The sequence below is a fragment of the Austrofundulus limnaeus genome, unplaced genomic scaffold (genome assembly GCF_001266775.1).
Source record: "Austrofundulus limnaeus strain Quisiro unplaced genomic scaffold, Austrofundulus_limnaeus-1.0 Scaffold1084, whole genome shotgun sequence".
Lineage (NCBI taxonomy): Eukaryota > Metazoa > Chordata > Actinopteri > Cyprinodontiformes > Rivulidae > Austrofundulus > Austrofundulus limnaeus.
The window spans coordinates 35,610-47,214 of NW_013953486.1; the positions used below are offsets into that span (position 1 = coordinate 35,610).

Here is an 11,605-nt window from a genome sequence, read left to right on the forward strand (position 1 = left end):
TCAATAAGAGCCAGGAGGAGTTTTTAACCGTTGTCAGTCACTGCCACATCCACGGTTGTCATAGTTATGTGTTGGCGAAGAGCCAAAGCACAACAAAGAGAGGATGGGGACCGGCTTGTAAGCTGGGTTTGTTGAGAATGTTTATCACCTAGATTAACATCTGCAGCGATTCATTTTTGGAGGTAATCTGATTCAAGATGGCCGCCACAGCWAAGCAATTTTAGACAGCACAAAAATGAACGCAGTCAATTTCACACTTAAAATTTAACATGTTGGTAGCTGAGACTAAACCCAGCCTGATAGCACTGAGTGATCGAACAAGATCTGTGTTTAATTAACGTTATCTGTTAGCAAAATCTCTCATGAACCACAGCATGGATTTCACTGAAACCTTTGGGAAATAAGCAATAGATGTGCATTTACAACAGATTAACTTTTGAAATCAATTCAATTAAAAATGACTGTCACCTTAGAAAATGGCAAATGACCATAACTTGCTCAGTTTTACAGATATGAGCATCATCTCCAACATATATCTTGAGTGACATACATAGTATAACATCTTTGGTTAACAACTTAACCAGTTTTATCTGTTACAAAATATCTAATTAATCACTGGACAGATTCCAATGAGACAAAAAATTATTGGTTGTATACATAAACAGCTGATTCACTTTTGGAGTCCAATACAAGATGGCTGCCACGGCTAATCAACGTAAATCTTCTTCTTCTTCTTTGTCTTTCGGCTGCTCCCTTTAGGGGTCACCACAGCGGATCATCTGCCTCCATCTCATTCTATCCCCTGTCTCCTCCACTGTTACACCAACCATCTCCGTGTCCACTTTTACTCCATCCATGAATCTTCTCTGCTGTCTTCCTCTTTTCCTTCTGGCTGGCAGCTCAATCTCCAGCATCCTTTGTCCAATATATCCACTATCCCTCCTCAACATAAGTCCAAAACATCTCAACCTGGCTTCTCTAGCTTTATCTCTAAACTGCTCCACCTTCACTGTCCCTCTGATCTTCTCAGTTCTAATCTTGTCTATCCTCGTTACTCCCAACAGAAATCTCAGCATCTTCATCTGTGCCACCTCCAGCTCAGCCTCGTGTCTTTTAGACAGTGCCACTGTCTCTAAACCGTACATCACAGCAGGTCTCACTGCGGTCTTGTAAACCTTCCCTTTCWCTCTTGGTGCTATCCGTCTGTCACACAACAGCCCAGACTCTCGTCTCCACCCACTCCATCCTGCCTGCACCCTCTTCTTCACCTCTTTTCTGCACTGTCCATTGCTCTGGATGGTTGACCCCAGATATTTGAAGTCTTCCGCCTTTCTGACCTCTACCCCTCGCATCTTCACATATCCACCTACCTCCCTCTCATTCACACACATGTATTCTGTCTTGTCTCTACTGACTTTAATTCCTCTTCTCTCCAACGCAAACCTCCACCTTTCCAGGTTCTCTTCCACCTGCTCTCTACTCTCACCACAGACTACAATGTCATCTGTAAACATCATGGTCCATGGAGCCTCTTGCCTGACCTCATCTGCCAACCTGTCCATCACCATTGCAAACAAAAAGGGGCTCAGAGCTGATCCCTGATGTAACCCTACCTTCACCTTGAAACCATCTGTCACTCCAACTGCACACCTCATCACTGTCTCTCTGTCTCCATACATGTCCTGCACCACCCTCACATACTTTTCAGTCACTCCTGACTTCCTCATCCAGTACCACAGTTCCTCTCTTGGCATCCTATCAAATGCTTCCTCTAGATCCACAAAGACACAGTGCAGCTACTTCTGGCCTTTTCTGTACTTCTCTACCAACACTCTCAAAGCAAAGACTGCATCTGTTGTACACTTTCTGGGCATGAAACCAAACTGCTGCTCACTGATCTGAACCTTTCGCCTTAGCCTCGCTTCAACAACTCTTTCCCATACCTTCATGGTGTGGCTGATCAACTTTACACCTCTGTAGTTACTGCAGCTCTGCACATCACCCTTGTTCTTACAAATGGGCACCAGTACACTGCTTCTCCACTCATTTGGCATCTTCTCACTCTCCAGAATTGTGTTAAACAACCTGGTCAAAAAGTCCACTGCCTTCTCTCCTAGACATCTCCATACCTCCACAGGTATGCTATCTGGACCAACTGCCTTTCCGTTCTTCATCCTTTTTAAGGCTGCCCTCACTTCCTCCTAACTAATTCTCTGTACATCCTGATCCACTATCTGTCCCCCCTCTGTCCTCCTCTCTCTCTCATTTTCCTCATTCATCAGTTCTTCAAAATTCTCCTTCCATACTCAACACTCTCTGTTCACTCACTAGTACGTTACCCTCTCTATCCCTAACCTGCTGTACATCCTTTCCAGCTCTATTTCTCTGTTTAGCCAAACAGTAAAAGTCCTTTACTCCTTCTTTACTGTCCAGCCTCTCATACAACTCATCATAGGCCTGAGCCTTTGCCAGTTGTGGGCAGCGCTAATCCAAAAATTAGCTCTGCAATTTCTAATGTACTTACAAAAATATTTAGGTCTGCAACTTCAAAACCGCTTATACCATAGAAAAACTAGCAGAAGCTAATTTTAAAGCGCAAGTTCGACACTTACTAGCTGACAATTCATGTACAATATATGCACAACACTGCCAACTAGCGGTGTATGAACTTTTTTACAACTTAATTCTAGAGCCGCCAATTGCTGGGGATATGATTTCCTGAAACAGAACTTTGGCTCATGGAGTAATAAGTAAAACATTGTTGAGGATTGCTAGTTCGGCTGCTTCTTTGTCTTTTTCTTTTGTTTGTTGTAAAATTTTCATTAAAGAAGCATCAGTAAAGTAATTTTAAAATTGTTTATTAGAAAACTGAAGTGATGCATTCTGGATACATGACAGATTTGATTTGTGACGGGAAACGAAAGTACGGGGAACAGGAAACTAGTATATTCCCTTCAAAATAAGAGCTTGGATAAAGTTTTTCATGTTTTCATTGAATTTTAAAGTTTTCCAGTTCACCTGAAACTCATCAGACTGAAGAAGTCTTTCGGATGAGAGACGAAACGTTTCACTAAAGACGAACCCATCCAGAGGACCTACTTATTTTTTCTTTTTGATTTTTTTTCTACTTGGATTAGGACGTTTTCCATGTAGTTGCTCCAGTTGACCACTAGATGTCAGTCTTCACCAGCATAACATCTTTAAATAATTTCTGAGTCTCTAAAACCGTTGGCCGATTGCTTTTGAGCTCCACCATCCATCCATCCATCCATCCATCCATCCATCCATCCATCCATCCATCCATCCATCCATCCATCCATCCATCCATCCATCCATCCATCCATCCATCCATTTTCTGTACACGCTTCTTCCTTTTCAGGGTTGCGTGGATCACTGGTGCCCATATCCAGCAGTCACAGTGCGAGGGGCGGGGTACACCCTGGACAGGTCGCAAGTCCATCACAGCGTTTAAACTTTTTTTTAAAAAGGAGCTCCGATTGTAAAGTAAAGTAAATCAATACATGCAAAACTTTAGTATGGACTACAAATGTTTACTGTTTGCTATTGCTTTCCTGCTACGTAAGCAGACACAAAGCATTGTGGGAAATCAGAACTGTGTCCGAAAGCAACAGTCAGCAAGGATGTATACCTTCCCAATAAGTGTGTTTGTCTGGGAAGGGTGCTGTTGGACAGATCACGTGTGTTGTGATTCATTGACAGTCTACTGTTCAAGATAATAATGAATGGTAGATAATTAGTTATTAGCTGTACTGCATTTTAATTTTAGAAAGTGCAAATCCGCTTATGAATTATAAAAATCAGTAAGTCCGCTAAAGAACAAATGAAATATTTAGGTCCGCAATTAGCGGATTTGCGATTGACCATTATTTTCACTATGCGACTAGCTTCACAATACTCCTGCCTACTTCCCTCATCTCTCTGTTTATCCCATCTTTTCTTAGCTGCCTTCTTCTGAATGCTCTCCTGGACTTCCTCGTTCCACCACCAACTTTCCTTGTCTTCTTTCCTCTGACCAGAAGGGACACCCAACACCTTCTTGCCAGTTTCTCTCACCACCTTAGCTGTTCTTTCCCAGTCCTCAGGTAGCTCCTCACTGCCCCCAAGAGCCTGGTGCAATTCTTCCCAGAACTGCCTGCAACAATCCCCCTCCTTCAGCTTCCACCATTTAATCTTTGGCTCCGTTTTCATTCTCTTCCTCTTCTTTGTTTCTAATTTCATTTTACAGACTACCACCCTATGTTGTCTTGCTACACTCTCCTCTGGCACCACTTTACAATCTCTAATCTCTTTCAGGTGGCATCTCCTGCTAAGGATACAATCCACCTGTGTGCACCTTCCTCCACTCTTGTATGTCACCCTGTGTTCCTCACTTTTCTGAAAATATGTGTTCACCACAGCCATTTCCATTCTCTTTGCAAAATCTACAACCATCTGTCCTTCTGCATTCCTTTCTTTCACACCATACCTACCTAGCACCACTTCATCTCCTCTGTTCCCTTCACCAACATGACYATTGAAGTCTGCACCAATCACCAATCTCTCTTCTCTGGGGACCCCTTCAACCACTTTATCCAGCTTACTACAAAATTCCTCTTTCTCCTCCAACTGAAAACTAACCTGTGGTGCATACAAAGCCAGYAAATAAATGTTTGTAACTCAGCTAATTTTACAGTTATTGAGCAAACMCTTGGTGTGACAGTGTCTGACAGTCATTCACTACTAACAAAGTTTGACTAAAAATTCTCAATGTGAGACAATCTTTGTCTGAAATGCTGGCATGAAAGGTGGCAGGCAATCGCACAAGGAGGGCTAGGTTTTAATGTATGATTTCAAATTCATCAACAAACCTTTTTTAAACAAAACAACTCAAGAAACCAAAAGTTCATCAGTGGTCTGTTTATATTTTTTTGGAGCGGTTGCAATCTGCTTGAGGCATTAGAAAGATTCACAATTGCCTTTTTATAACACATTTGGTCTAGCAACAACAAAAAACAAAATAATAATAATAATAAAAAAATATTAAAAAAAGGTCACCAACATAATTATCTCTATACAGGTCTTATAGTCAGATTTTCTGCCTAAGGATCACAAAGACATACAGAACATTGTCAGTTTCCAGATGCTTACTAACAAATACAGTATATCTGTTTGTTGTAATTTTTTAAAACCAGTGTGTGTTTGTGGGAATCAGTTGCATCATGAGTCGCTTTAAGCACTGGAAGATGACCTCTAAAAACAGCAGTGGGTAAAAGAGGGCCAGGGTCCATTGTCAGCTGCTACAGTTGGTTTAATGGGACAAAATACTCGTGCATTCATAGGTGCAAGCTTGGCTTTTTGGACACGATGATAAGTTTGATTCTTCACAAAGAAGCTGAAACTTGCACMTAATTTATACTTCTGAAATGCAGCAATTGGTTGGGCAAACAATTGAGTTGAAATACAGATGTGTTGGCAATACTAATGAACGTAGCACCTTGTTTTTGGACTCATTTGGTGTCAACGTGGATCCCTGGGCCCTGGTCTACTCTACTCCAAATGGCAACATTACTACACAAAGTTGACAATTCACTGTGTTGACCAAAAAAAAGTGAACAAAATGCCTACATGTAGCTGTTTTTTTTCTTTACAAGTCTTTTTCCCCATAATGTTGCTGCTATAAGTGACATCCACATCTGCACATAAAAAGAATATATTTATATTTATATAATATATATCCGTACTCTATTAACAGATTTGTCTACCATGAAGTTAGGATTACCACCCATCTGTCTGAAAAAGTTTTTTTGTTGTTGCTGTACTTCAAACATTGATTATTTTACAACACAGAAATCTACTCATTTTGTACATTTGTGATGCTTCGACCCGATCTCATTGTCCCTCAAAGAATCTTTCACGTATTTTTTTCCCATTTTTTTAGTTTTTGTAATTTTTTGTAATTTTTAATCCTAATGTTGGTGCAGTTAGACAAATTCTTTTTTCAGTAAAACACAGTTTAGAAAAACCAAAGCATGTACAAACTGGCGTCGTTTGAAGCGCGAGGATGTTCAGCTGAAAAACCATCAGCTCAACTTGGACCCTTTAAACGCACCCTTAACGTTCCCTCCCCCTCCTCCTCAGCTGAGGGGAAGAAACGCTCATTTGGCACGGTTATATACATGATGAAGGACAGGTCACTCCCACCCCGCGAATGAAAAAAAGAGGATTTGTGACGGTTATAAGAAAAGCTAGGTGCCGATACACATAAGCGAGCCTAGAAAAGTAAAGCAAAGCAGGAGACGCTGCTTGTGTGTTTTTAAGCTTCTTCTTAGCTGTACCATCTACTAGTAGTGAAAGGAGCTCTGTGACCCGGCAGTTCATAATCCAGTGTTTCACATTAGTACCGTGAAGTGTGACGTGAGCTTCCGGTGCAGTTACGGCACGTGATGTTACGTGAGGAGGTGAGACAAAAAGGCCAAACATGACACAGAAAATAGTGCAATGTACGGTACACAATGCATCTCTGTAAATGTACATCAAATACTATACAACCAGAATTTTAAAAAAGTAAAAACACAACCAAAGGAAAAGAAAAAAACAAACAAACAAACAAAGTGGTACAAATGAAAAGTCCAGAAGCGCTCTCGGTCTTGAGTAGGAAAACACCGTGCTGAAGCCATGAAGAGAAACTAAAGGTGATGTACTGCATGTCCTACAGCTCTGCTTCTTGTGCTTCACTTTACTACAAGCCATGTTGCTATACCAAATATTTACAGGTTTCAACCAGGCCTCTCTGACATGTTCCTTCTTTTAAATTATTTTTTTTATTTTTCTGCTTTACACAAATTCCTGTCGGAGTCCTTCAATCCGTGCTTCTCTTTTATCTTCCCCTTATATTCCAAACTTGTTTATGCCACCAAGCTTCTCCTCTGCGTTTCCTACCCTCTTCATCACACCCACCTCTTTTACATTCTGCTTCCAAAAGCCTTTCAGAGGCCCCGGTGTCTTTCTGCCTTTTCTCAAACATTTTGTTTATTTTTTGATCTTGAACGTAACACAGAAACAAAATGTGTCTTGTCAGATCGGTTGGTGGCGTGCATGCACATGCGTGGCTACTCTTCGGTTGCTTCTGCTTCTGTTTGTTGCCCCAGCACTCCCACCTCGCACCTTCCTCAGATGTTTCTGAGAGGAGCGTTATGTTGTGACCCCCGCCCCTGTGTCTTCTGTTCTTGTGCTCCATCCTACCCCGCTCATTTGTCTTATCTAAAACGCTACTCAGAAACTACAAGGGTGGAGGACGAGGAGGGAGAGAGACTGTCCTCTCAGCTCTCATTCAGCCTTTACACCTCTTCTCTGTTTTGTGTTCCGTTGTTCATCCTGTCCTCCTCCTCCTCCTCCACTCGTGTGTCCCTTCAGACCCAGGAGTCTGGTGAAGCTGGGTAGTGGCTGGTCTCGTAGTTCAGCTCACTGTAAGGCCGTGAGGCTGAGTAGAAGTCTACATAGTTCCCGGTGGACTTGAGGCCCTGCAGGTGCATGTTGAGTTCACCCTGCGGGGGCCGACCCCCMGCGTGGACCTGGTTCTCGTAGAAGGCCTGGTCCTCGTAGTTGCCATTGTCGGGTGGGGGAGGGTTTTGGAATGGAGGGTAGGGCTCTGATGGCAAGCCTTGAGAGGAAACCTGAAAAACAGAGCAAAGACGTTGCTACCACTGTTGATCAACTGACCACCACAAATGACAGTAGGGTCAGGAAATATTGCAAAAAAAAAAAAGAATCACAATTATTTATGGCATTTAGTCGATGACGATTATGATGAATAATAGATGACAATTGCACTTGCATATTTTGACTCAAAATCAGCTACCCTGTTTTCTAAAATTATACTTTCAAATTACCAGTCAAACCAGCCACACCCCACATTATCTCTCTCAAGCATTTACTTCAATCGTAACGCACATATTGACTGAATGAACTGTGGTTTCTGGGCTGAGTAGATTTGTTTCCAGTCCACCATTCGCTGGAGGAGAGTTTCCTGTAACCAACATTGGCTTGGTCTGCATTGGTAGTGTTTCAGGTGATGAAACAATTTTGTACGTAGTGTTAGGGTTAGCTGGTCTGTGCTGCCTTCCACCATTGGTGTGATATTATGGGCTCACATGCATGCTTGATAGTTAGAGTGTGTTGCACACAAAAATATGTCATCATAATGTAGCACTGATCGCAAAGTGGCAAATATTAATCTGTGACAGTTTTTCCTGACAATGAATTGGACAAAAAACAATTTTGCACAAGCCTAAAAGACACCACTGTAGATAAACATGGGACTGATTCTGACACATTGCCTGAGAACCTACAGCCGGAGTAAAACCAAACCGAGGGCAGGGGTACATAGCCTGGCCACTGCCTTCCTATCCAATTCTGCTCAATTCCAATCTCCCTTCACTGCTCCATCTGGGCTTTCTGCCACGTCATGAATTTCTTCTGTAGAATTTCAGCAGAGCCAATCAAAAAACCAAAGGTGTTGTGAACAATGACGTCAATTTTCTGCATTGTTTTAGTCTGTAGCAGCGGCGGAAATGAATGAAGCCATTCGGTTCGAGTTGACAAGGTTTTACCATTTTCCTTTCGTTTTCTTCCTCTTATTCAAGGTTGGGTCACGGGGGCAGCAGCCTGAGCAGAGACACAGACTTCCCTCCAGCATGTTCTGGGTCTTCCTCTGGGTCTCCTCCCAGTGGGACTTGTCCAGAACACCTCACCAGGGAGGYGTCTAGGAGGCATTCTAACCAGATGCACGAGCCACCACAACTGGCTCCTCTCGACGTGGAGGAGCAGCGGCTCTACTCTGAGTCCCTCCCGGATGACCGAGCTTCTCACCCTATCTCTAAGGGAGAGCCCAGACACCCTGCGGAGGAAACTAATTTCAGCCGCTTGTATCCGTGATCTTGTTCTTTTAGTCACTACCCAAAGTTCATGACCAGAGATGAGGGTAGGAACGTAGACCGACCGGTAAATCGAGAGCTTCGCATTCTGGCTCAGCTCCCACTTCACCCTGACAGACGATACAGCGCCTGCATCACTGCAGACGCAGCACCAATCCACCTGTTGATCTCCCGCTCCGTTCTTCCCCCATTCATGAACAAGACCCCGAGATACTTAAACTTCTCCACTTGGGGCAGGACCTTCTCCCCAACCCAGAGAAGGMACTATACCCTTTTCCAGCTCAAGACCATGGCCTTGGATTTGGTTTCTACATTAAATTAAATTTGTCTTCCAACGTCTGCAGCACTCATTTACAGACGTCTCGTTTGGTTTGATAATACTTTGTAGGAGATGGTTGTTCACAGGTTGTTTCTGGTAAGTTTCTTAGCATAGCTCACAGTCGAGCTGGTGCACTACATACATCACGGCCAAAAGTTAGGGATTGGGTAAAATCAGACCCAATCAATTTAGACTTCAACAGAGTCCACACCTCCAGCAAACAATCATTTCTCAATAGCCGAGAGTCAAGACCCACTGTATGAAGCAAAGCATATGAACAAGGGGTCGATTTTTACCAGCCTAGGGGTACAGTAAACAGGGAGTTTTTAAGAGCTCAAGATACAGTCAAATGTAAGATTTTTAAAATATAAATATAATTAATCATCACAGTATTCCCAAAGTAGAAAGGTAGCACTGAATAGCTTTCTCTAACCCACCACACAAGATTTTGTCTCTTTAAGCTGCAGTAGGGAGTTTAGTTCCCTGTCATGTGACTTACACCATAAGCTTATCTTCATTTGAAAAAATTACAAAACCACAAAAAAATAAAAAGAATAGGTTGCTGAACATTTGACATACATTTCTACACAATAAAAAAATGTATAATCACGTCCACAGAGTGAACAGAACATTTGCCGAATTTCAATGTTGCTGTGGAAACATGGAAACAAAAATTTCTTTGCGGTTCTACTAAAGATTGTGAAKTATCAGTATGGGAGTAGGGGACATCCATTTTCAGAAGAATGAATGCTTTGTTTTGCCCATATATATGGTGGATGTGCTTTATTTTTATTTGTATGTCTTAAAAGTATGGGGGGGGGGGTGTACAATCTTAGTTTTTTCCAAAATTAAGGGGTCTCAAGGCATACAAAGGGATAGCCCTTTTAAAAGTGATGTTTTGTCAGTGGTTAACAACAGTCAGTGCCTTATSAGTAGTGATGTAATTCATAATGCATGGAGCAGGGCTATCATGGCTCATGCACTGACCAGGAGACATATGCATTTCATGAAGTGCACCTGCCACACTTTGTACTTCTGATGTTAAAACACACACACACTTTTTTGACGAGGAACCACTGTGCAGCGCAATGTTTTCCACACAACAGGGGGCATGGGTGCAGCGTTGCCAATTTAGCGAGTTTACAGCCTCCTCTAACAACATTTTTTTTTCAAAAATGCGACTAGCAACAAATCTAGCAATTTTTTTCTGTGTTATTGGAAACAGCTGGTCAGTCTCACAGCAGCCTTGTGCAGCAAACTCAGTCAGAACAGAGAGGAGACCCACTTAATTTCATGTCCGCATTGCAAATTAAATTAAATTTGTTTACTTATCATTCAAAACAGTGATTGTGTTGTCAGTGGCTTAAAATCTTACTCCAAGCTCAGATGAAAACTTGAGAGTCCTGGCATGGAGTATGGCGCCAGAGACAAAAGTCTTTGTTCAGGCTAGAATACATGTCCCAAACATACATTGTTATATGTCCCACTAATGCTGAGAGTAAACCTTTAGACTGACTCAACATGCTGATCTGGGCTGCTGAAATATTCGCAGCCTCTTTATTCTCAGAGCACACAAACATCTGCATTGTAGCATGAACATTGTTCAACCGAGACAACAGTGACAAACTAAACATTGTAGATGTGCAATATTAGCTAATGTAAAGTTCTTTAATATCGTCATGTTGCTTTAGAAAAATAATTTCATTATAAGCACACAGAAAAATGGCTCTGATTTGAATGAAGACTTTTGCCTTTTGCTCCATATTCCATGCTCCCTGAATAATGTCACGGCTGATAAGTTCCTAACAAACTGCAACTATTTGACAGAACGTCACTTAAACAATGATTAGCAAACCCTTCAGTGGAAATATAACACCCAATGACTGTAATAATACCAACCTGAACAAAAGTTCTGCATACAGTTAAAAATGTATGTACACATTCTGCTTTGTTATCTTGACATAAAAATGTTTAAAATTAGAAACACATTTGGCATCAATAATTTTTTTATGGTTTTTGTCTATTTTATGTTATTGTGTTTTTGTAGTAGGATACTCTTAGCCTGTTCTACTTGTGTTCTTTAAAGATCTCAACACGTTTAATTAGGTTAAAGTGCCTGTGACATGCATATCTTTCAAATACAAAACGTCAAAGAAAACATCCTTACTTAGTAAACATAGCATACACAACATTTTACCCATTTTATCACATGACTGGAATGTTTTCTTTAGAAATTGGCTCAGTCAAAGTGAAACAGGAAGTGACATCAAAGGGGAACTCTTTAAGAAAGAAAACTCCCTGGTTTTTGTTTGTTGAAACAATGGGCCTCATGCAAGAACATGTTCGTATTCTT

The 11,605-nt window shown here is 41.7% G+C and overlaps 1 protein-coding gene across 2 annotated transcripts in view; it reads right to left on the bottom strand.

Annotated features, from left to right (window-relative positions):
- Positions 1 to 4,902: 4,902 nt before the first annotated feature.
- Positions 4,903 to 11,605, bottom strand: part of LOC106534070 (catenin delta-2) — a gene marked incomplete at its 5' end in the record, with an annotated part of 41,868 nt that continues 35,165 nt past the window's right edge. For both annotated transcript variants that reach the window (XM_014030583.1, XM_014030582.1), the window contains 1 exon segment: positions 4,903 to 7,673. In XM_014030583.1, the coding sequence (XP_013886037.1) occupies positions 7,410 to 7,673 (264 nt within the window).